This window comes from Buteo buteo, chromosome 1 (genome assembly GCF_964188355.1).
Source record: "Buteo buteo chromosome 1, bButBut1.hap1.1, whole genome shotgun sequence".
Lineage (NCBI taxonomy): Eukaryota > Metazoa > Chordata > Aves > Accipitriformes > Accipitridae > Buteo > Buteo buteo.
The window spans coordinates 70347406-70374923 of record NC_134171.1 but is presented as its reverse complement, the minus strand read 5'-3'; the positions used below and the strand labels follow the sequence as shown (position 1 = coordinate 70374923).

Here is a 27518-nt window from a genome sequence, read left to right as displayed (position 1 = left end):
AATCTATTAAAGCATGTTAGACTTTTATATGCCTCTAAATGAACAGTAGAGGCTACTTTCTTACACTAGCTACAGTAATGCAGCAAAGATTATTTTACACATCGTACAGTCAAGAATTCTCAGCGCACTGCACATGTCAGCAAAGGGACCCAGCGAGGGCCCCAGCCCCCAGTACAACTTTTCCTCCATGTTCCATACATTTAGAGTTGTTATACAGTTTCATGAAAGCATGTTTTAACAAGCAAGATATACTGTACTGTACTGTATATATGAACAGCTCTTTAAGATAACTAGAATTGTACAGACCATATAAATAGTCATTATCAGCTACATTTTTGGCTGACTTTCTGTGGACCAAATAGTGCTTACTGTAAGAGTAATCACGCTGTACCCTTCAGAGTTTTATAGATTGAGGGAGACAAGGAAAAAAATTCTCTCCAGCCCACAGTGTGGCTCCATCTATTCCCCTCCATTTTCCATGTCAAGAGACACAAGTGAAGCACTAGTTCTATAAACAAAATCGTAGCCTTCTCCAAGTGCTGGAAAGATCAAGTCCCAACAGTCAGTTTCAAGACTTGTGTTATCTTTGTGAGATTCAGTTCGACTTCTGCTGAGCCTGAAAATTTCCACCCCTTTAAAGCCTTAAGAATGCAAACTGTAGGTATTGTGGGGCAGAGACTTTCTCTCAATACGTGTTGGTACCATAACGGCATTCAAATCCTGAGAAAGAAGCATGGTTTTTCCCATAGTACAACTAAGGAAAACCAGTGATTCTTCTCACACACAGGAAGGCTTCTGCTGCAGCTGCATTTGTATTCCTCTTCTCCTAAGGCACTCTGCCAACCAGAATTTTTTCCATCTTTGTTTCTACTCCACCCCACCATTAATAAATACTATCCAAAGCTGATGAGTGCAAGTTATTGATTGATGGTAGAATAAAAGGCAAGGTTATATTCACAAGTACCAAGAGCACTAGAAAACTTTAAATCATAAAATTGACCAGTCATGCTTGGCTGGATACAAAAAAGTATGATTTCTGCCTCCCTAATTAAATACAAATAAAAAAAGAACCATATATTCCAGCACTATCGTAGATAAAGACTTTAAATCTATTAATAAAATAAATCATTATCTTCACAAATAAAATATCTCTGTGACTTATGAGGTCATTCTTTGCTAAAGATATGCCACTGGAGCTCTTTTCCAAGAGATGCTCCAGGAGCCTGAGGTTATGCTTCCTGTATTTGTGTTTGAGCAAGAAAAAGAGAAGACTGCCATTTAAAGTAACTTGAAAGAAATGGACTTTAACAGAGACAGATGAAGAAAGAATGTTGTCTCCTATGCAGCTGGCTATAAAGAAATCACCTCAAATTTAGATTTTTTTTTTTCCAGAGGTAAGAATTAGAAGACAGATCTTTTTACTTTAAATCTGAAAAAGTGTCCACTGAAAATCATATCATTTTGTAGAACTGTTTCCAAAACAGCATTGCCTGTGAATCTTGCATATAATTTTTAAGTGTAGGAACTTTCTTAACCAGATCATATGTAATACACTCATTACTACAGAACTGGAATTCCTTACAGGTCAAAAAAATAATGCATTATATTTAAAAGACAGCCATGGAAATATAAAAACACAAAACCTGAAAGGGTTTCAAATGTGCTGCACGAAAGGTGTCAAAACACATTTCAAAGCCCTTAAATAATACAGGACCTTAAGTCTGACTCTCAGAAATGCTTTTGAAATCAGAACTTGGGGCTACACTAAAGATGCATCTACACATTCTTTCTGTCCTTAACATCTTTGGGGAACCAATTCTTCTGTATGGATGTTTAAGTAATCACGGCAGCATTTAAGACTGAGCAGAGAAAGTGCTATGGTGAAACAAACCAGCGAGTCTATACTCTATTACTCTGTTTCAAAGAAAAATGCAAGAAACCCTGTAACATACCATTAACAAGCTGCATGCCAAAATGGGGAGGGGGGGGGGGGAATGTAAGCCCAGTCAGCTAGTGAGGGACTTCTATGACATTAGGTATGAGTGCTTATTTTTCTTAAACATTATTTTTACCCTATCTAATATTACTTTGAATGGCCCCATTGTGCATAGAAATATCTTTTTAAAATCCTACTAGAACATGGGCTTCATTGATATCTTAGAAGCCCTAAGTTCAACTAGTTAATGTTATTTTCTTTAGCTTAATTTTTTCCCTTGTTTTTTCTTCTGATATTGAAATGGGAGATAAAGAAGAATGCCCATTTTTCCTTCTTTTTTTTCTGTCACCGTTTTCCACACCCCCATCACAGACCTTCTTTCTCAGACCACAAATTGTATCCTTGGCTCCACACAGGAGCACCAGTCTAGGATTTTAATATTTGACAGGGTGATCAGTGCACAAATTGCTATTCCAGCTATTTGCGTATAATTGGGGGTGCAATACTGATGTCAGTATAATGAACAATATTATCTTCTATTCTGTAGCGTTCGCTACATATCAAGGTGCCACGCTTAGATCACTGATCAACCCCAGACCAGGGAAAGAGACAGATAACACACACAGTGTGAGCGCCAACTTCCCCCTTTCATTGCGCAGTTAATTCCTTTTATACTAACAAGGGGAGGTGGGATTACAGGTACATCACAAGGCTGTGACTAACCCTCTAACTTTCCGTGACATCGAGATCTTCCGAACGCCGAACCCTACACTATTCTATTCTATCTCATACAGTTTTGTTTTGGTTTGTTTGGATTCTAGCTGGACACCTAGCCAAGGTTTCTCTGAGCTCTCCACAAAATTATTAGAATCTTTGTCCTGCAAATTTCAAGCTTAGGAATGTATGGCAGTAGTTGAAATTATTTCCTTTTGAATGAGTAATTTTGTATTTGTCACTAACTTAATTTGCCATGATGCTCCCATTCAATTACTTGTTTAGGTCTCTTGGGAGACCCTGCCATTCTTTTCTAAACATACTCCTGTGCATTCAAACCCACAGCAGAGACAAAACATTGTGCCTCTACTGGCAACCTGTAGCCTTGTGATGATCTATCAGTCTCTAGCTGCTGAACTCAGACAGCACATAAAATAAGTGGTCAGTATGATGACATATGGCTAAATTAAAAAAAAACAACAAAAAACAACATCTAAAAAAGCATTGGAAGTCTTATCAACAACTAGGGCACGCGTAAGTTATAACACTTAAGTGTTTTACACACTTAACACTACAGTAGGAAGGCTACCATTCCTTCTTTGTTAAGGAAGATAATGCTTTGCTTTTGTAAATAAAAAAGGCTATTGGACATCCAAAATATTTTGTAGAGACCAACAGAAAAAATTGCATCACGTAAGACTTGACACCAAGAAGCCCAACAAAAAAACACTATCAGAAATATTTTAAGTCAGCTGAACTAGAATTTCCTTCATGCATACATTTCACAGAATCACCCACAGAATGGCTGAGGCTGGCAGGGACCTCTGGAGGGCTTCTGGTCCAGCCCCCCTGCTCAAGCAGGGTCACCTACAGCCAGTTGGCCAGGACCGTGTCCAGACAGCTTCTGAATATCTCCAAGGATGGAGACTCCACAGCCTCTCTGGGCAACCTGTGCCTCTGCTTGGTCACCCTCATAGTGAAAAAGTCTTTCCTGACGTTCAGACGCTTAAATAAGCATCTGGAATGCATAATCCAAATATGATTTCACGAAAATATGGAAATAAAAAATCTGCAATGTCAAACTGAATTCATAGACAGAGGTAATACTTGCGCAAAATTATTATGCACGTCATAATGTGCGACATAAAGCTTGCTGTTCAGATTACTCTTCCCAGCATACAATTGGAGATATAAATCAGCTAGAAAAGCAAAAAGACACCATCAGATTCTGGACTGAATTATATGACTATATGCTCTCTGAAGAAAAGCCACAAAATCAGTAGAATTTAGCATGTCTAATAATGATATTATCTAGAGATACATGCTGCCTGCGATAAACTCTTCAGTAAGCTGGTCTTGCCACATTCAAGCTTCAAGAATTCTCAAGGACTATTATTTAATCTTGTAGAAGATCTCTGAAGGCAGTTACATGAAAGAATAGCAAATCGCACTGTATTCTTCTGTAATGTAACATATAATCTCTATGTTTAGTGGTGTTTTTGAGAAAAAAAGCAATCCTCTTAGAACACAGATTTCTCCCACTGATAATACTATAAAAGAGAATCCGGCCTTTAATAAAAACCCCCAAGTTTTTCTCCTTAACACTGACTTTTAACTATCCGCTTGGTTGGTGTATTTTTATTCAGGCCTTTAGTCCCTGAAGAATGCAAGAGAACAGCTCAGTCGGCACAGATACTGACATCTGAATGCTCAAGGCATTGTCGGAATGGGCACTGCACTCCCACAGGAAAATGCTGCTGTAATCAAGGCTGGGAAGGAGAGTTCTGCAGAACTGGTTTGTATATAGATTCATAGCAACAAGTGAAAAAAGCAGTGACATGTCATAATTTGCTTTTAATTATTTGCTGAGAGAAACTTTCAATATATGTCATTGACCATCAGTTCTAAGACAACATTAAAGAAATACTGACCTCATGAGTTGTAGGAGAACAGTAAGTCTTTAGATGAGTGCAACAGCTAAAACATCTAATGCAACATGAACCATTACAGAATGCAATTAATAGCATAAGTATGACAGACAACAGAACTCTTATTTTTTCACCAAGATTGTAAAATGAAAGGAAATGCAATCAATACATGTTCTGTGTTTGGACATTCAGCTTCCACCTGCAGTATTATCACTGTCAGTGTCAAATAGGAGTACCTTGACAGGAAAGATGATCAATCAGACCTGCAGGTCACTATTGCATATTTTGCACTTTGCTAATTTAGTGTAAATACTTTAGTTTTGGTACATTCTTACTTTTGATCCTACAAAATAAAAAGGCTCCAGTTTGCTAAAGAGAATTACATGTACAACTTATCACAAAGCAGCTAATAATCAGAATGTTATTGTAATCCATTATTAATCGCGGCGCTTTTATTAAGTCCTATCTTGTTGCCATAGCATTATCTTCTAAAACTCACTTGAAAAAGTGACTGTGATCAAACTCGATATTTGGTATGCCACCAAAGGGGTGAGCTGAATGAACCTGGAGTGCCACAGCGGTGCTATCACTGTCTCACAGAGGCTGTGGTTATGGCTGAACTGTATAACTCTGGCCTATGCAGATCTTCCAGAGCAAGCCTGGGTACCAGGAGGTGTTATCAGTGCATTAGCACAGTCTTCTGACCGAGCGTATTTTCTCAGCGAGTTTGACCAGCTGCCCATACAAAGAGATAAGGTTAATGTAATGGCAGTAGAACTCAAACGAGGAAAAGAATTACAGAGTAAGACAAAGCAAGGACCACACGAGGGACCAGGGATAATTCAGGTTGGAAGGGCACTCACAAGGGCCCTGCTGAAGCAGCGTCAGCTACAAGGTACTTATAGCCTGGAGAGTAAATTTCAGGAACCTCCAGGTTTTTGGTGATGAGCAGGAGTGACTTCATTTGGAATGAAATGAAATCACTAATGATATATCTTACTGACAAGACTCATGAGCTGACCATCATACAGCCATGTGACAAAAGCAGGTTGGAGAAATGGATGAGGTAATCTGGCCAAATAGCCCAACTTCAATTGTCCTCACTTGTCAGTCAGACATTTCCTACATTGGGAGAATGAGGCCCATTCTACAGCCCTTGTCCAAGTGGAACTTAAAGTAAAAAACACCTCCAGTGTGAACATAAATGGGTCTTGAACAATCTGTTTTGTTTAAAAAATTACAGCTCTATGATAGATAATTTGATAGATGCCATGTACAAGAAAGCTACAGAAAATATGTAGACTAAGGATGTTTCTCCCCTGTATCCAAAGCAGCACTTAACAGAGGTGTTCTAAGTTGGACCTCAAGCTACTATTATAATTTAAATAAGAAAAATTACCTTATGAGCCATCAGTTTCCTCCTAGTGTAATTAAGAAACTCATGAATAAAATCAAGAAACTTGTTTTTATATAGTGTATTATAAATCTCTGTAAATTAATAATATAGTTTTATTGTAATAGATAACATAAACAGCAACATGTCTGCAAAAAGGAAGATACATTATATTTATCACAGCGCTGTGACTCTACCCCAGAAGAAAATACTTCCACAACTAAAGTTATTGATTGTTAGTTTTGCTAACACTGGCTACAATTTAAAATAGCATTTGTATTCGAAAAACTTAAGCAAGCTGATTAACCTAGAACTCTATAGGTAAATCGTCAGGCATATGCTAAAGAGAGAGGGAGAAACCTGGAAACTTAACTAACTGATAAAAGCTGTCCAAAAAATACCCTGGTTCTTTTTTTTCTAAAGGGAATCCAATTTTGTTCCAAGCATAAGTGATTCAAGAGCCAAAGGAGTGCATCTCTGTGGGCAATTGTGGTCTTCTCTGTTAAGGAAAGTGTAGTGCAGAACTCTGCATGTACACAGGAGTTTACCTGAGATTCAGTACTTGCTAGCTTGGAGATGGCCAGGTGCTAAAATGTCTCACCAACTTCAGGACTTTTTTGGGTTGCCTGCATAAGCAATGGGATGAGGTAGACCACCACTGTTTAAAGATCTAGATGTGCTGTATGTCTTGTTTTCAAATGATAAGACATTTGGAGCCTAAAATCTTTTGAGATGGGTCTTCTATGCACTCCACAATCAAGCATGAACCTAGGAATTGGACATTGTCAAAAATCTGCTATTTGAGTTTCACAGTGTGTCCTGGGTGGCATCCTCTCAGACATACAAAATTTACTTCCTCCTCCAATAGTCTAAAACTTTTAAAAATGTGGTTTCAAAACTTCTAATATTTTGTCCTTTCTATTTTGTTTTTAAGTTTTGTGCTTTATCATTACAAGTTTAGAAAGTCTTTTAATGAATGTGTGCTGTATCTTTTCGGTTTGTGATGTTCTAAACAAATTAGAAAATCATTGTTTTTTTACCCACAGCAAAATGTGACCCAGCCTGTCGACATGGAGGTGTCTGTGTAAGGCCTAATAAATGCTTATGTAAAAAAGGCTATCTCGGCCCCCAGTGTGAACAAGTGGATAGAAACATCCGAAGAGTGACAAGGGCAGGTATTCTTGATCAGATCCTAGACATGACATCCTATTTGCTGGATCTAACCAGCTATATTGTATAGTTTCTGGGACTATTTGGAAACTACACTTTCAATGGGCATTTGTTTTGAATCCTGTCATTTTTAAAAGACTGTTATCCTGCAACAAATACCGGTGATTTGATTTACTTTATTAATTTAAGTATAATATCCACAAATGTGCAGATAAATTCTTTGTATGTGTGTAAATATTTCTGTACGTCTCCACAGACGTGCGCACATACACATGCACGCACTATCACAAATACGGTCTTACAGTTAGTGGAATTTTTTTTTATATTTATTTCTTCATGAGAAATAGTTTACAAAGTAATTCCACTGTAAACCACATTTTCATCAAAGGACTTTCATGATGTCTTAATGGATTCTTTGACATCCCAGAAATCTCATGTCTGTACCTATCTGATTATAGCAATAAGAGCGCAATTTTCAAACATCGCTGTATAAACTGCTGGACTTAATAAAATCCAGTTGTAACAGTTTCTAAGGTGAACTGAACTACATCATGAGACAATATTTCAGAACTCCTTAATGCATTCCTATCTAGGCAATTCATTGTAAGACTGTAACCTTCACCTTCATCAATGTAACTCTATTACAGAATGTTACGCATTTCTTTATCTAGCATAGATGCAAAAATCTGGTTATCGCAGCTTAATATCAAGATTGTTTAAAGTGTTTAATAATTAAATTATATTCACATATTTCAAAACCAGTCATCCTAGAAGGTCTGCTTTTTATCATATATTTTATTTAACGATGGGCACTGGGTTCATGTTACATATTTATATTATTTTATTTTATTTTTATAATATAGACATCACCTAGATGAGACAGCTTTACCATGTCCTGTAAAATACTAAAGTTACATTTTTCACCAACTTAATTGGAAAGACGGGGAAAGAGAAAGCAAACACACTCTTTAATGTGTTGTGGATCTAATCTAGAAATGTATCCTTGTGTCAACTTGTATTCATTTACGACGGATGAAAAAAACAACTGCCAACCAATCATAATAAAATTCCAGCATATGTTAAAACTGTTCATAAAGTGATTTTCACTGTAACAGGACAGGCCAGATCATACATGAGTAGACTGCTGCCGATTTCACACTGAATGGAACGTCCCCGGACGAGAGCTCACATGAGCATGTGTGGCTGTGTAAGATGTCACTTGTACAAAACGTATAACGATTCTCGCCAAATGTGGTTCTAAATGTAAATGGTCCTTGAAGAGCTAACATAAAATTGAGTCTTTGTAAATGTATCAATAAATATGGTGTACATGCTATAGTCAGGTTTTCTAAAGTATTAATAGTCTAAATAGATGTTTCTTCAGAACTGGTGCCCTCTTATCTTCAGTTCTACAGCGTTATTGGCAGTTTCTTTGCTCACTACTTACCGACTATCAGATTTCCTTTGCACTACCTGGCTTTTATAAAACCTTGCCTATGAAAAGAAAGCAGAGTAGCCACAGTGTGCACATCCTATGGTTCTTATAAGTAGCTGTTCATGCGTCAACGATTTACAACACTTTAGGCAATAAGATCTAAAAGACTTTAGCCATATTACTCTCCAGTAGCAAAATTACCTCTCCAGGGCAATGACATGCAATGAATTTTCCTTTATAGAAAGTAGTCAGTCTTCAGTTAGTAAGTATTAAATCTGAAAGTACAGCTTGACTGATACTTGCATTTCTGTCTTACACATTCCAGCTCAGAGGAACAGAAAATTACATTTGCCTTCCATATATGTTTGCCTGGGTTTCGAGTGACCTCATGCCAAATGGAAATTGGTTGAGAAATCTTGGTTAAGTGCTCAGCGAACAATGGTCTGCATTAAAAAGTGCATGCATAATTTTGCACAATGTAGATTCAACTGACAGTCCATTGAAAGACGTCTTGGGATTAAATGAGCATGAAGACCAAATTGCCCTCTCACCCCAGAAAAGGGTGGTCCCTTATAGTCACACGAACACTTCATTGGCTAAGCAGTGTGACCAATCTTAAAATGAACCCTGCGGTAGCATCTGTAGGTTAATAGCAGCTCTTTGTCTCCGCTGCTTTCTGCCTTTAGTCTTTTCCCTGAATTCCATCACAAAAAGTTTTACAATTAAAAAATGTCCTGACAACCATTTTTGTAAATTGACCTTAGCATCTAATCTTTCCTTATTCAACATGGGTGACAAAAATGTGAACTTCTCATGAATGAGCCAGCTGTCTAAATCTGTCAAATAGCGCAGTTTTATTACACTCTTCATAATCGGCAAAGCAAGAAAGTCGCTGAAGTATTTTAGCAACATTTAAATATCTGACAGAGATAATATCTTTAACGCTTTCTTTAATGAAATATATTTAAAAATAAACCCAACTTAACTCCACTGCGACGCATTATTTTCAACAACCAGCTGGGGAGATGTGACAGTTCTTTTCTCACTGCTTAGTTCCTGGAGACTTAACAAATACCACAGATGGTACCTAAATTGAAGATCCACAGTAATATATATGCCATAGTCATGTAGAGAAGGGATAACAATGATCTTAGAGTTTTGATCTTAATAATAAAGACAATTTAGTTTACTAGTGAAATCAGAAAATAAAACTCCAGTAAAAGCTAAGAATTAAATTCAGGCCTCATTCAAATCAATGGCAAAAAACTCACATCAGCTGTGCTGCACCCAGAAAATCACTTTCAAAAATTAAGCAAAATACTTCAGTTTATTTTTATTAAAAAAAAAAACCTTCTGTTTGAGTCATTCCATCAAAACTTCAGCACTAAGAAGTAATCTAAGTGAAGATTAGAGGGAGAGGGGACATAGTTTGTGGAAAGTGTTTTGCTTCATTTTTAAATCATCTTTTATATCTTGTGAAAGCAAGCATCTGCATTAAGCCCACATGGGTACATAGGAAGTCCCAGTGGAAAAGTATTCTCAAAAAAAAGACAAAAAATCCTAGCTGCTTATTTATCAAAAGAAATTATACTATTAAAAAGAGTGAGTAAACCCCAGGCCTAGCCACCCAAGATGCTAATATAAAAAGGGCAACTGCAGTAATTGCCCTGAGAATTGGCATACAAAAAAAAAAAAAAGGGGGGGGGGGTCTGTAGAAAGCCCGTTGCCAGTTAGGTCATTCTGCAGCCATTCTCACACAACCTCCGAGAGTGTCCCAGAATAAAACTGAGCTTATAAATGAAACTAGATAAATGAGGCAATTAGATAAGGGCCTCCAGAAGGGATTTTATGTATGTGTTCAAGTTGTCTCTGTCTCTCTCTCCTAATCTTTTATTCCATTCATTTCTTCCTTTATTCAGAGATACTGCCTCTCTGTTCCCAACACATTGTACATTTCAAGCATTCTTTGAGGCTTTCTACTGTTAAAAGACAGCAAACATACCTGTTGCAAGAAACATAACTCTATTCCTAAAGTCTGCTAGTTTTCAACCCTCATTTTATTATTTTGGGACAGAAAACCTTCATCTTTCTCTTTTTAAATGCCACCGATGAGAAAGAAGGCATATTATTGGAATTTAGGAGAAACGCCTTTACTCCATAGATAGGTAGGGAGACAAAAAGATGTTATGTAAAATCAGCTCCAAATTGTTTCACTCCATTTCAGAAAAACAGTAAACTCATTTTTCTAATGCGTCCAATAGGAAATATTAACTTAACTTAAACCCTCCCCCTCAAGGAAATAAATTTCTTCCGTTAACAGTCAGGGACACAGAAGCCAAACCCTTTGTACCTTTAAATCCTCACAGGTTGTTCTACTTCATGCAAACTCTAAGTTAGGTATAAATAAGAGTATAAATTCTATATCACCAACATGACACCTCTGTTTATCTCCTTCTTTCTTTCACTTCTCCACATTTTGACTTTGCAGCTCCTTCCTTTCTAGAACCACAGCAAACGTCAATAATCCCTGGTTGCTGCAGGTGATGCTTATTATTTTTGAAACTGCCTAATAGACGTGTGCATCAAAGAGGCTTCCCAGCAGGCAAAGATTTTTATCTTTTGATCATTCCACAGAACTTTGTTATTTTATAGTGACTTCTAATACTGCATCTTAGCTGGACATTTACAGTTCAGGAGTACCAGCCTTAAGCAGCTCAGACTGAAGCTGGAGGAAGGGAGAAAGCACTTGGTCACTGTACAGTCACTATGCTTATCAGAAAGTTACTGATTTCAATGCATTAATCAGACACCTCAAGTGAAAAGCAGAACGATATTCCCGGGAGGACGAAACGCTGCTTTTCAGTGTATACCTTCTCTAATTCAGAGTTAGAAAAGGCGACCTTTTCAGGTACAAAGATGCAAAATGGAGATTCTGCAAACACTTACGAACAAGTAACTTTTCACAGGTGTAAAGTCCCACTAAGGTGAAAATCAATATTTGTACATGTAATTCTACTTGCGTTAAATGAAATAGGCATTTATAAAATTGGGCCTGCATGGAAAAAACAACTCCGAGGATGTCCTGCTCTGCTTATTTTTCCTTAATTATGTAAATCCTTTAAAAGACATTAATGCATTTTAATTTACTATCCTTTAATGTAACTGTGTATCAGTTTAATTAGGAATGATACCATTTTGAACTTCTGTCCAACTGAACTGGTGATCTGTCTCTCAGAAAAAAAAGGAGTCATGAAGTAAATAAAAATTAATTTTTCCCATTTTGCAATATTAAAAATTGACCAATTTTTTATTTTTGTCACTTAAAAAAATTAACTAAGAATCTCACCAAAAAGGCAATCAACCCTTTAAATTTATTCTAATCCAAATTTGCAGAAAATGTGTACCAAATAATCTGGGTTCTGGCTACAAAAAACTCATAAATCTTTCCATAAGTAGTTTCAGAGCAAAATGTTGTGGAAACATTGAAAAAAAACGTTAGGACCATTTTGCTAAAATGTTCGTTGTTTTCAACAGCAGAGTAATTCAGTGAAGCGAGACACATGTACTTTTTAGGATATAGGTGTGAAACAGCAGAAGCCACCTGAAAGCTTAGTACAGGATTACTTTAATCTTTGAGGGCCTGACTTGAAGTCCATTGATGTCAACCAAAAATCTCCTATTGACTTCATTAGTTATAGGATTAAGACCTTAAAAGATATCCACTTAGCTGGCAGAAGATCTTAACTTCAGACATCAGTGTACACATGACCCCTCTGTGTCTGCGTCTGCAGTCATTAAACACACCAAGGTTTTCTGGAATAAGACTGCAGATTCAGCCCTGCGCAAAGCCATACGGAGCATATCCTACTTCAAGATGTACGGAGCGTATCCGATCCTCTTGGGTTTCCTTATAGGCATTGCCAACAGTTACACAAGGGGTCTATTAAATCTGCCAGGCTTCTTGATGCTTCTTTGAAAATGTTGAGCAGTTAGCTCACATTTTTTCTCTTTCACACATACATGCTTATTTCAAATACGTAAGCATATGCCACTAAGCAGGAAAGTAATTAAAATACCAAGTCAGTGGCCCCGTTTTATGAAATAGCCATAGTAAGACAGGGCCCAGAGTTGCCCCCACAGATGCTCACAAACATCCACGGAAGAGTTCCCTCGACTGTTTTGAGTCCAGTATTACAAAGGCTGAATTCAGCAGCCTTAGGCACATATTCAAGCCCTTCTTCCTGTATTTAATAGGGATGGTGTAATATTTCAATCAAGACTATATCCTAATTCAAAAAAATGTTGTTGTCACCCTTACTAATAAGACTAGTAAGACCGAAAGCGATGAGACTCCTCAGTACTGAAATGAGAAGTGTAAGCGATGTCGGGGTGGGACGTGAGCAGGCATTCTACAGATGCGTGCTAGGCAAAGGGATAGCCGCTTGCCTTTGTACTCATTGATTTCAATTACAACTCTGCACACAGAATTTATCGTGCTATAAAATGCACAACACCCAAACAATCTTAGCACAGCAATTAATTCTGCATAGCTTTACACTGGGCAGACTGACGAATCAGAGAGTATTACTAACGCCTTATCTGGGAAAAGAGAAACATTACTATTTTATAGCACTGTACAAGTGGTTCAACTGACACATCAACCTTTTTCCTTCAGTTCACTCATAAGTTATTAACAATTACTACTTTGGTCTATATATTAGCAAAGGATTATCATGTAGTCCCATAACCCAAAGAAAACTCCCATAGGCTTCCATAGGAAATTTTTCTTCACGTTACACTGTACAGTTTGATTTGAAAGCCAAGTGACACACCTGCTTACCAGAGCTCTCAGTACTGAAAATATATCATTCTAGTGGTCATTTCATGCTATAGGAATTCACAAAAAAATAATATTCTGTGTTATATACATTTAATGTGTGTCTTTACCTATTGCCTACTGTACACACACTGGCTTCCACAATCAAAAATGTCAGAAATTATTGCTAAGAATGTGCACAAACAGCAAACTGCATTATTGGAGAAGAGCTTTATTTCTACTGATAAAAAACAACTTTCCATCTGTTATAAGTGATCAATAGGGTCCCATGTATCATATAGTTAAGTTCCTTTTAGAGTCTATGAGATTTTCCTATTTATCTTCATTTTGCAATGAAAACAAAAGTGAAAAAAATATTTAAATGAAAAATTGCTTAAATTCCCAGGAAATTTCAGAAAGAAGGTGCCAGGTAAAGCATGTGAATACACACCGTGGCTGTGTTCACAATATTCTTGGGTGGGAAGGAGGCAGAGAGAGGTGGCTGTTTTGGAGGGGTGTTTTTAATGTAGGATGCGTTTCGCTGTAGGATGAAAAGGCAATTTGCATCTCAAGGTAGTAACAAACAAATCCCATTTTCTGAATGTTCCTAGGAGGAGCGGCTAAAAGGAAAATGTTCTAGGCAGAGTTAAAACTGGTGCGCAGAATGAACTTAATTCATACCAAGATATAGTACGACCAGAAACCATCTGGTATTAAGTCACCAGATGTATCTTGTAGTGATCTCCATTCATACCAGAAGCAGTAACCCTACCCTGTAAATTACCCAGAAATGCTATTAGCTGTCCCCCACAAAATATACTGCAGAATTAAAACTTCAATTCTCTTTTGAGAACAATTAGATTTTAATGGGAGCCAAGCAGAAAAGGAAAAGGAAATAAGAAAATTCTGTCACTTGAGAACATTACTGTTGTGATATTCCTCTGTTCAATTAGTTTTATTTTATAGTAGCTGTCAGGTACTGTATGTACATTTGAAATGTGGGAAAATAGCTTAGAAAATATCATTCCAACTATGTTTAAGTATCTTCTATAAACTGTATTATACTACTAAGCATATACAGGCACCAATCTAGCAGAGCACTGGAGCACACAAGTAATTTTAAGCATATGAGTCTCCCTGAAGTCATGTGCTTAACATTATTAATATAATTAAGTGCTTTCTTGGTTTGAGACCTTACAAGTCTTTGCAGGTCTACCTACGTAGACTGCATATGCTATATGTGTATTTCTTTTTAGGGAGACAGCATGGCTGAAGCTCACAACAAGAGAATTCAGTTACTGTCTGTCACAAATTCTATATAACCTGAAGTAATTGCATTGTTGTGCCTCCACTTTCCATCTGAAAATTAGTGAAATCAATCCTTGTAAAGCGCTTTGAGCTCTTCAAATGAAAAGTGCTATAAAAAGTACAAATTATTATTATATTATTGAACACCATGTATGTATACACACTATTATGTAATATATAATATATGTATAATGCATATAAATTCTAACAAATGTATTTGTGTAATATCTGAGAAATGGAACAGTTGTATCTGGAAGTGATAAATGCATAGAGTTGGATTTATTGTTAATCTGTGGATTTAATGATTTTTCTAGACAAAAGGATGTTTAAGTGTATAATTGCTTTTCTTAATTTAATATATTTATGTAAATGCATGCCTGAAGTTCTGGATAGATAGTTATTCTGTGTCCCTTAAGCTAATAAAATATATTAAACTTTATCTTACTATATAAGGTACACCTGCTGCTTTAAATTTTTTTGATTTTAATATTTTTGTTATGACTAAATGCATAATTTAAAATTCATGAAATTTTAATCAGCTCTTTGATCTTTGCAGTAAAAGCAAAACGCCAGCATTTTATATATTCTTTGAAATGTACACTAGTTTTATTTATATAAATTCTAAGATGCTTTCACAAAATGTGACTGAACACTGCTATTATTTTTGGAATGGGAAGTTTGGAATGGGGTTTCCCGTTTGCTTCTGCATAAATGAGAGTGAAAATTAAGACCTCCATATGGAAAAGATACCTGTTTCATTGCAAGCAATATGTGAATGCACCTACAGCTTGAACAAGGGGATTTCATGTACAGGCTTTTCAAGTATAGATATCTTGGAGAAATAGTTCAGTAATGATGGGAGAAAAGTTGGGGGTCATTTCTTCGTTTTGTTTATTTAATATCTTCAGAGAAGCATGTCATCAAATCAATGTATGTTAAATTCAGATGTACCATTTCCAGTGATTTAAAGAAGGGCCATAAAAAATGGATGCACTGTAGAATTCTTTCTATTTCTCCCCATCTTAAGTAACAGGTTCTGTTCCATTGAAATCAATACCTAAGCATATATATGGGAGCAGTGCCAACTCAATATATCAACTCACTATATTTTTTGATGCAAAAGAACGTTTAATCACAACACTTAAATGCAAACTACACTTGCAGCTTACATCTGTGAGAGCGAAAACCAGTTTGGAGGGGGAGCACTAAAGAGCCAAGAGCTTCTTCACACACTAAGTTTACCTTAACGGGTTTGAAATGCTGTTGAATTAGTCTTACACGTTTCACTTACCTAAAGTGTTTAGGTCATCCTGCGTTTTATTTTTTAGACTAAAGAATGAAGCATTACTGACACTATGATGCACATTGATGCAATCTCTACATTTCAGATCTAAGCCAAAATAATCTTGACATTTTCATGAAATTGTTTTTCCATTTTTCAGCTAGTTATACCATTAGTGATATGGGCTAGTGGCCAGCCAGAGAACTAGGATCCAAGGAAAATTTGAACTTCACCCAAATTTGAGGATATTTGAAAACTGTATTTTACTTCAGCTTTTCAATGAACAAATATAGCAGTTGCAGCAATGTTCTTTTAAATACATTTACTTAAAAATTTTCTTCATTTGAAGAAGGGCTCAGAACAAGGAAACAGCTAAAAGATAGCAAATGAAAAAGAATGAAGAAGGATGGTTTTAATTTTTAGTGGGACCTATATATTCATGTAGAAAGTCAAAGAATTCTGTGAGGTACAGTACATAATTACAATAAATACAGTGCAGCATGTAGTTCTGGTGACATCATGAGTCATTGAGTTTGTTCTTGTAATTTATTAAGACATTATGAAAACCCACTGACATATTTATAAGCCTTGGAATTAACAGCTACCTTTCATTTCTTTTACAACATGCAAGACATGAATTTTACTTAAAGAATTATATACACTCAGCTGTGTACAGCAAGACTGTAATTCTATCTAGAGCTTCTGATGGCCTGGGGGGCCAAATTCTGCTCTGCCTTTAGATGAATCAGAGGAGGTATTCTTGGGCTCTTGAACGAGGCTTGTGTGGTTTGTCAAAGTCATCGGAACTTTCAAAAGGAATTCAAAGCCTAAATGCACAATTCTGAAGCATTTCATTTTAGTAATATAGTTACTAATAATATCTTAGCTTTAGTATTTAATCACTATTCCCAAAATACATACTTTGAATAAGCTTCTGTCCTTTTATTGCCTTCTCTTTACTTCCACGTACAGCTCTATTCTTTAAGTCTTTTGTTCTTTATTTGTTTTCTTATAGAGATGCTGCTTCTCCATTCTATTGTGCTAAATTTACTACATATTTACAAGTTTTTAACAGGATTGATTATGGCACAAATGCTTTTTTTTTCTGCTTTATTTTAACAAAAACACTAAGTAAGGGATCAGCCCCTGGTTTAACTCCAAATTAAAAATGCACCACAAATAAGTAGGGTAGAATCTTTGAAATGCCAAAGAATCATTTTGGTCTATGTGGCTGCATTTATTTATTTTGGGGGAAGGGTTGGTTTGAGTCATATTTGATGACATGTCTACGGATGACATACATCTCTGGCAGAATTGGGCAAAGTGGGACATAGCTTTGGTTTTGTAAAACCTCACTGAACAGTGGCTTTCCTATTTGCTTGGTTTGGGGTGGTTTCTGGGGGGGGGTAATTTTTTTCTTTCTTTTTTTTTTTCTTTAAATTTTTTTGTCTTTCAAAGCTAGGACCATTCCTGGATTTTGTCTGAATTCCAAAATCCTGGGCTGAAACAGTTGAATGAATGGCTTTTATACTGGTTCGACATTCAATATTTAAAATTTGTCATTTCTTACTTAGGGTATTGCCAATATCGCAGCCTTCTTCAACTGTTGCTTGTCTTACAAAAGTACAAATTCACTGATATCAGTGCTGTCAGGAGGTGAATCAAGTTACGTTAAGTAGTTGCTTTTCCTTCTCACTCATTTTATATCACTCTAAATACATTACACTCAGAAGTGTTTGTCATATCATTCCACAATGAAACCAGTGTCGTCATACTAGCAGAGTTTGCTCCAGCTACACACATTGTTCTACATGTTTCACCTTTCAGTATGTACGTTTGATTACTCAGAGACGGATTGACTGAGGGAGGGAATGTAGGAGTTGTATGCTGGTCCTCCATTAGATCAAGTGGTATGTCCTCCCTTCTATATTAGAAAATTGAAATTTGATGATATATGTGCAAGCTATTTCTACTTCAGGGAAGGGGAACATATGTGTGAATCAAAGGGCTGCATTTGTTTCAGGAGATTTATACAGAAGAGATCCAAACTCTACAAACTCTCATGCAGTGGAATTAGAGCTTTCCTGGTCAGATGAATAGAACAGGTGCAGGTCTAGCTTTCAGGTCTTTAAACTACACCAGCCCAAATAAATTACAGCTATGGAGCATGTTTAGCAATTCCAAGCAAACGTTAGAAATGCAATGCCCATGGTACAGATAAAGTGCTTATGAAAAAGGTGGACGCAACATCTGTACTGGCACGGAACGCCTGTTCTAAAGTAATAGCTGCAAAATTCCTCCTATAAAACATACGACTGTTAGTACAGCTGCAGCTTTTAATAGCTATTGAATTTCTTGATCAGGGAGGCAGATCCAGAGCAAGGGAAATGGACAAGTGAAACTATAAACTGCTATTTTACACCTATGAATGTAATATCAAATAAATGTGGTCGATCTCACTTTTATTTTTTTAAGAAATTCATCCCTAGAGAGCCTCATGCTAGATCTTACCTAGCAAGCCATCAGAAGGCACTTATGTCAGCCTAACCCTGAGGTTTCCAAGGTGTATAACTGTACAGTCTACATATACCTGGTGCTTATTATATCTGTACCAGAAACCTGCAGCTACGCACACATGCGTAATACCTCATGCATCATTTGTGCACTTATTCAAAGCTATTTGGTTCTAGATCAATGCAAACAAGGAATAAAAAGGTACACAATAGATTAGGTAGTTTTTAAGATGGTTATGCAAGAGAAAAACCATAGCGAAGTGACTGAGATGCACAGAGACTTGAATACAGGCAACAGGCTGCAACCAGTAAACTCATTACCATGTTAGCTTATTAAAATTATTCTACAGAATACAGCTGCCTGACATTTTGAGGGGTTTACTTATTTAAATACCTTAGTAGTAAGATAAATTTGTGACTAAGAGGTCCCCTGTGATTTACTAGAATCATATTTACTTTGCATTTTTAATTACAGCTTTTTGTTTATGATGGAACTTCTATGGAATTATCAGATTTTCAGTATGCAGATAAACTGTCATTTTAATATTTTCTAAACTTATTATTGTCTTGCAAATTCTTCACTTTTATTAGCATGGAAATAAAATACATAATACTAAGATAGCAGTAAATGCTGGGACTGCAGATTGACCTTGTATGGAATTCACCCGAAATTGCCCCAGATGGAACACTCCTAATATCTTACTTTTAATGTCTGTCATACACAGATTGGACTGGGTTTTTTTGTTTTGTTTTGGAACACTTTTTCTTCCAGAAGATAGCAGGTTTCAGACTGCATGCTGTTGATGTCTACCCAAAGTGTGTCCCAAGCACGTAAACCCTTCTGAGTCCCAAACAGCAATCCCAGCTACCCAATTTCCAGTACTGTTTAAATTTCCTGGCACCTGAACTCACTACGTACCTTTTAATCTGGCTAGAAATTTTTCTGGCTGGCATACATCCTCAGAAGTACCCAAACAATATGGAGATAGATATTTATCTCCTTCTAAAAGCAATCCAGGATAAGACATGCAACTGCCAAAGCTTGCTTGAGACCTTGGAGAATCCTGAAAAGTTAGTCATAGTCAGCACCTCAATTAACTTCATGGGTGGTGGTGCCAGTTTAATAATAAGAACATTACTACAATTCAGAAAGAGGTAGATCTAACTCTTCTGGTTACTTCCCAAGAAATTGCTTTGACTGCAGTCCTTCTGGTTGAATCTGAGCTGCAACGCAGCCAGAAATGATAAAAATCAGTGGGTCAAAAGAAGAGAGAGAAGAACGGAGTCAGAATCTTCTGGCCTAGAAAGCTTATTTGAAAGCAGAAAGGCCCACTAAATTAGTTCTGCTTAACGGTTTAGTTATACACACTCCAGGAAGCAGGACCCAGTGCCTCAGTTCTTCCTCCTTCCAGGTGAGTCAAACTCCCTTTTCTGCCTCTCTGCTCTGCTTTTCCAACTGGTCCGTTTTCAACAGGCGGCACTGAGAATGCCTCTTCTGCACTTCTTCACTTACTCCTCACTGTGGCAGAGCATCTCTGAAATCTCCAAGAAGTTTTGTGAAAGAATTTAGGAGCAAGACTCAAAGTGTTTGTTTATAGGGAATAATCAGGGATTTTTTAATTATTAATCTTCTACAAATGATAAAAGCCCCAGTCCATATCACAGGCATAGATTTACAAGGAAGAGAAGACTAAACAGAAAAAGCAAAAAGCCACCACACGAACTGGTAAGAAAACAGCCCCCACATAAAAACTACCACCTGAGAGCTAGATGTTCTTTCTTTTGTTTTTCAAAATCCACCTGCCAAAAAAGAACACAGAGTAAATCCAGATCTGTTGATGTCCCTAGGAGCTCTGCCTGTGATTTCAGTGGTGCCAACATGGCAAACCACAGAGAGATTAAAATCTGATGAAGTTCAACAGAGTCTTTAGGAAGGCAAGTTCAGATGGCAGTGGGCTTCAGTGGAGCATGTGGCTATCATGGTGAGTTTTCAGCTTCAGCTCCCCGACAAATGAACACCCCTACACAAAGCTCAAAACGAAAGATTTGTTCAGATTACGGCACTGAGACATTAAAAACCCCCACAAGATTAAATTAATCCTTTCATGCTTCTTTTGAACAGATAACAGAAAGTGCTGAAGTGTTTTCTATCTTATAAAAGGAAATGAAAGCGAAGACATGCCTTTGCTGAAGTTTTTAGTGACTACTGAGTTGTACAGAGAAGATAGCTTTAAACCAGCTTGAGTATGAGCAGCAGTCTAGTAGTGGCATCAGGAAGTCTCGGGAAAAAAAGAAACATCTCAGGTAAGCCTGTGAAGCTCTGCATGACTATTTTTAACTGTGACCAGTCTCCTAAAGTGCTTACAGACACCTCCCTCATTCAGAAATTTATGCTATGTGCTGCAGTCACTATTACCCGCAGTACAGACGCGGCCAAAGAGTCATCTTTAGTATCGTTACTGACTTAAGTAAAACCTTCCACAGATCAGAAAATGATCTCTCAAATTAACAGGGATCAACTAACAATTAACGTTAATCCTTTTACGAAGAGTAAACCCATGCAAATCAGATTCCTTCCTTTGCCTATTTTGAAAGCTACCTGGCTCAGAAAGAGATTTCCATCAATTATCTGTAATGGGATTATTAGCACATTTTCCTCAGTAAATTTCTCCTCAGAAATTGGTAACGCTGATAAACTTTGCACAACAACTATAAGAGACAAAAGATTTTTGAAAAATGAATGTTCACTGAATTGCAAACATTCAGATTAACATAATCAGGGTAGTAATTAACACTCCTACAAAATGACAGTGCAATGCATGATAACACTTGAAGTAAATAAACTGGATTTTGCCTGTGTAAAATATTTTCACTCATTTCAATTAAACATAAAGTTCTCCTGCATTTTCTGCCTTCACAACTATCCTGTATTTTCCTCTATTATAAAACAACTGCCACCTTGCATTTCAATCACACAGATAGGTTAGCTATTATTACTTACATCCTGCTTTTTAATGTGGTCATAAAAGCATGAGGTTTGGCCTTCTTTCTGTTGATTCATGGTGACCAAATATTTCAAATATTATTTTGGCTACAGAGCAGTTTTGCATACACAGCATGTAAACTGCTTAGCACAAAAGAGAAAAGGGATCTGTGGACCCATTTCCTGCCACTAACAAGTGAAAAGAAACATAAAGTTTAATCCGAAAAATCAAAGAATTAACTGAACTGTATCAGATGTGCACACTTATGTACACAAATGCAATTAACTCTCACAATTTTGCATGCATAAAAAATTGTACTTATTTGTAATCTAGAAAAACCTTCAGCATCGGCTATATATGTATAAAAGATACGTTTATCAAAGTACTCTTAAGCAATGCTTCACTTGAATACAGACAGATCAACATATTAAGTCTAAGAATATATCTGCAGAGGGTAGTCACATCTATCAAAAATTCTTCAAATGAAAAGGGATGGAAACATCTGGGAGGTGCTATCCAAACTGAAAATTTACATGACACACTGCAGAAGATGCTACCTAAAATATCCCATTCTTAAGATCAAGTGGCCATTACATCACAGATACGAAATGAAAGAACGTGTCCCAGGGGTTTTTTGCATCATAAAAAAATTACGGAACAAACTAATTTTTTCAGTTTTCTTCTATCAAGGAATGAGCATAAAAATTTCCAAGCAATATGCAGAGGAGTATTTTAATACCAGGAATGGGATAAAACTCTGAGAAAAGGAATTAGAACCTGATTTTTAAAAAAATCATTTGCATGGAAAATCAATGTCTGAACAACCTCGGAAGACTGGCTTTTATTTCCTGATCCTGCAAATTGCCCTGCTTGCCAGCTTCAGAACTATAAGCAGTTGGAATGAACACATAGCATCTGCTTATGGATCTAAAAGTTTCACATATATATCATTTTGACAATAAAAAGCTTCTTTTCACTCATGCTTTCCTAGTGTGATATGATAATCTCTCCAATATTCAAGACACAAGATGTAACTTTAAAAGTTACACAGCACAAAATGTGTTTATGCTTTTTTAGACATATTTGTCACTTACAGTAATTTTTTCTTCCTCTCTCTTGATTTGTCGCATCCAAATGCCTCAGCAGCCCAAACATGAATGTGAATAGATAAGCTAAAATCTGAGAATTTCAGGAGTGGTGAAGTGCATGCTTTCACCTCTCCCCCTTTTAAAAGTGTCAAATGCTTCCTGACACGCTTAGGTCCATGGAAATGGAACATATTTTCTCATTACATTAATTAATGGGTCTGCTTGGGTGGTATAATTCAGTATAAATTTCCTTTAGTATTCTGTCATACCTAAAAAGGATCTTATTTTTGTGATGTCTTTAAATTTTTATGACTTCTACTCTGTTTAGTCTGTGTGTAATCCTTCTTTTGAAACCTAATGTCCTAGAAAATCTGCAGGTTTTTCTCAAAACTGGCACGCTCTCGAGTTTATAGTCATTTCTTTTTCTTGCCTTCTTAGAACTCCATGCGAGTCCTTAAGGTGTAGTTCACAGCTCGGGGAATTTATGATTACATCGTCAATGTAAACTAAAGCACTGCGATATATTAAAACTGACAAGATGCCGTTCATTAATCTCTGAAATACGGCCAGGTGTGATGTAATGAAGAGAGGCTTCCAACGGAGAGAAGCCTAACACAGCTCCTAGCTCAGCTTGATGGTGGCTTCCTTTACCTCATCTGGGAGAAGGACTGCCTGGGTGGGGACTCGCTGGAAGCGTAAGTTCAGAAAAATGTGGCTTGGGGAAAATGAGACAGGGTAATCCCTTGCCGTGCCAATGTTTCTCAAACAGCTCAGCTTCTGCTTTCCTTTCATTTCCAGGTTAGAACACTAACTTGGTCATGCTGTCGTGAACCACAACTTCCCAAGGAAATAGTTTGATGGGCTGGAGGTACATTTTTATGTATGAAAAAAAGAAGAGCATTTTAAGTACTGGATTCGCAACTAGCGGAGAAAGCGATGGCAGGCTCGGAACACAGAACAGCAAGTGCTGCAATTTACACATGCGTCGTATCTTGATCAAAACAAGGCTTTAATGTGGTTGTGACAGTTTTTGTTGTCTTTTTTTTTTAATGAATAGTTGAACTGTTTTAACATAAAAAAGGGCAAAATCAGAAGAGACCAAGTATAAGGAAAAGTGCAACATTTCCACATCATTAATTCAAACCTCTAAATAAATTGATAAATGTTATTGCCTAATTTTACTTCATTAAGAGTGTATGTGGAATGTGTTGAATAAAAATAAGACTTTGAAACTGATCCCTGCCACAGTAACAGAAGAGACTTTGTGAATGAAACTCATATTCCTGAGTTGAAAAAGAAACAGACATTTTTCCAAATATGGAAATAAAATGTGAAAATAAGTTTGTGTACATTCCATGATTTAGCATTTTGTGTCTATGCAACATTGAGGTCCACGTCCTAACGCAAGTTATGGCCAGTAAATAGCTTTGCTCTCTCTGCAAGTCATAACCAAGCCAGCTATTACAACAGCGCAAAACTGGTTGATTTTCACAATTACTTGATTTGATCAACTTTATCCAGCTACAAACAATAGCTTTTGAGTCTGAACATAGTTCCTGCACTACATCCACCCTGGGAACAAAAGACAGCTCTTCTCGGAAATCTGGGGTTTGGGTAACCTTTGTACTACCTTCCAAAATTTCTAGGAAAGAACGCAGAGCAAGACTAGCCCTTGCATTTTCTTCTGACCATGGAGAAGTTGTGAGGAGAAGGCTCCTCTTTTTAACTTCTCTTTCTATTTTTTTTACTGTAGTTGTTATCACTGTTGTATTAAAATCTCTCCTTTTTATTCCAGAAAGAGTACTGCTAGCTCCTCCTGAGCTCCTCTTCCATGGACAAAGTGAAAAAGACAGGATAAAACAGCAAAAAGACTGTGGAACTGGAAGCAGACAGACTGATGGGAAAAGACTAGGGGTCTGAAAAATGGCAAAGAAAAGTGAAGTGGAATGAAAGAAGGACTGATAGGATAATGAGCCCTGAAGACAAAGTCAGGGATATGAACAGTAACAGTCTTCCTTATATTTCATTGCTGTGAGTTATTTGTGAATATGATAAATGTAAATACTTTTTAATACTTATCTCTACCCAGGCATCTTACAGACTTTTTTTGCTGATATCACTGCTAGGCATGGCATTGGGTAGTACCGGTAGCAGAACACCAGTCAGGATCATTGGCGGTGGCAGTTTCTACCTCCGTGGCAAACTATGTACTACTCGAAGCCACTTCGTACATTACTGTGTTGCAGTAGCAGCAACTGAGAGTCCCTTATCTAGTTTGCACAGAGTTATCCAGGCCCTTAGATAAGCCTATCTATTCCCTCTTATCAGAATCCAAATCTTAGGAAAATATGACTCTTCTATGTTAATTATTAGAATGTATGCCTTCCTCGCTCAACCGTTTCTATCCTGCCGTGCATGACCCCAATCACTGAACACTATCTTTAAAAGAGAAATTACGTAAGTAAAGAGATATGAATACACTGGAATTAGTCTGCAGAAGCATATTATACCTAAAATTTTAAATGTCTAACAGAATTACTGTATCTATACTGGGGACTCTGAACTATTTTTTGCAAATATTCTGGCATTTTACTTGCAGAAGTGATTTAGAGAAAAAAAAAATTAAGCAGATACTGGTGAACATTCCCAGAAAGTGAATCGTGCATTTAACAAGAAAACAGATTCTCAGCATTGTATTCACCCATTAGAGTAGATTAGAAATTTCTCTTACTGGCTATGTTATCTATCAGAACTAAGTTTGAATAGGATATCAAATAAGTACTGCAGTGATTTGTTGGTTGATTATCTTTAACTACATATCTCTTATTTAAGTACATGAATTGAATTAAATGTATAAAAAAATATTAAATTAGTCACTTCAACCACCTTCAACCACTAACCTTAAGCATATCTTAAATGTTGAGAATTACTTTAAATTCATTCACAAATAGACAAAAAGGCGATGTACATCAAATAAAACATCCCCTAACAAGAATTCACTCGTCAATGGTCAAGGTAGTATTGCAACTTCCTGAGTTAACATTACATTCTTGCCCTCAGTTAACATTACATCCATTCTGGACCAGTTCCTGCCTTGTAAGATAATTTGGCACAACAGTTCTTGCTTTTGCTAGAGGTGTACCACTCATGTGCAGTTAGCCCACAATACTTTATACAGAGCTACCTCAGTCTTTCACCAGAGTGTTTTCTATTACAGAAAAGGTATTTGGCAAAGAAAGAAATATCTCTTGTTAGCTAAATATTTGAGAAAGCAATAATGTGAAACAAAAGTACTCCAAAACTGACACAGTATCCACCATATTTTGACATATCATTTTTTTTCAGCATTAGCCAGATTTATCACACTTCAAGACTAAGGAAGAAATTTAAATTCTTTTGATGCCTAGCCAACAATCTTCATTAAACTACTGAACCTTGTAGCCCTTTTTCTATAGTAATGCTACATTCATTAAAAAACTCATTAGACCAAAACATGATGATAAATATGTGGTCAATAATTTCAGGTGAAGGTGGACCCAAAACTATTAGTGAATTAGTTAATTAATCCCAGGCTCTGTAGAAACTTGGATCCGGCATGAAAATAACTGGTAGAACAAATCTTTAGATTCAAGGATACATACTCATACTCTCCATCAGGAAAATATTAAACTGAAAATTCTGTCCACAAGAATGAAAATTGTAGAAACTGGCTGTAGCCTTAGTTGCAATAATCAGGAACCACTTACTCCATTTCATTAGGTTTTATTTGATAGACCATAGATTTTTTTAAGCTAATATGAGTCTGTTATCCTTCAGATATTAACCTGATTTCCAATAAAATGATAACAGAAGCCTATGGAGTTCATGTTAATTGTGTACAAGTTCTTTTTTAATTGTTCATAGATGTTCGTATCTATTAGAAGGGGTTTAGCACAATTCCATTTACTTTAAATCACAATTATCAAATTATATTGCAGGAATTTGAAAACTTAGATATTACTATTTAAAGTCTTTTTAATATTTTTAAAACATTAAGATTTATTTGGTTTTTTGAAACGTTAATCAAATATCAAATTATGCTTATAAGAAATAATGCAAGAGTTATTCTGAGCCAAGCTTTACAGTCAAAAGTTCACCAATTTATGGTGAATGAAATTTGCCTCTTGTATTCTTGTATTATGTATGTATTTCCACAGTTTTTATGCTTCCCCTGCAGCAAAATGATGTTCTGATGATTGTGTATTTAACATAAACTATCTAAAAATGAAGCATTAGGCATTAACTCAGAATACAACAGATTAGTGTAACAATTTATGCTAGTAGCTAGGAAAGGGATTCACTCTCGATGGTCTTGGAGACTGTCAGAAATACCCTTCATCTCTTAAAAATGTGACTGCTGCCCCAGATCCCAGATGGAAATAGACAAAACCTCTGTGAGTTCCAGGTCTTTTGCAAGCGTGAGTGACAGAGCCCTGTCAAAATCTTTTCAAGGTTACAGTATCATTGGCCAACAAGCCCAAATCTCAGCCACAGACAGAAATTAAGATTTAACTAATTACCTCTCAATAGCTCCTACAGCTATTGTACAAATGCTTTATTCAGATAAATTAATAGCAAGTCAACATTGCCTCCTGCACATAAAATCTACTGTTACTACCAGAAATAAACAGTATTCCTCAAGAGTATGGCCTTTAAGACTAGCCTGTCTCTCTTCTATTTCTCCTTTGCACATGGCTACCAAAAAAGTTCTGGGCCAATTTTATGTTCTAAAATTAAATATTGACACTTATAATTTTTGCCTCTATATCACCTTCCACCCAAAGTTTCAGATAACTTTGAAAGAGCTAATTAATTCTCTAAATACATAATAAATATTACTTACATCTTACAGAAAAAGAAACAAAAATAAAGCCGGCACAACAAATTTGAACCTGATTTTCAATGCTGACTA

The 27518-nt window shown here is 36.5% G+C and overlaps 1 protein-coding gene across 3 annotated transcripts in view; it reads left to right on the top strand.

Annotated features, from left to right (window-relative positions):
* Nucleotides 1-15316, top strand: part of HHIP (hedgehog interacting protein) — an 81337-nt gene extending 66021 nt beyond the window's left edge. The window contains exons 12-14 of one of the 3 annotated variants that reach the window (XM_075035573.1): nt 4297-4445; nt 7018-7146; nt 8005-15316. In XM_075035573.1, coding sequence (XP_074891674.1) covers nt 4297-4445; nt 7018-7146; nt 8005-8015 — 289 coding nt within the window. In that variant the 3' untranslated portion in view covers nt 8016-15316. Of the gene's footprint in view, nt 1-4296; nt 4446-7017 lie in introns of all 3 variants that reach the window. The other 2 variants (XM_075035563.1, XM_075035556.1) reach the window with 2 other exon arrangements.
* The last annotated feature ends 12202 nt before the right edge of the window (nt 15317-27518 follow it).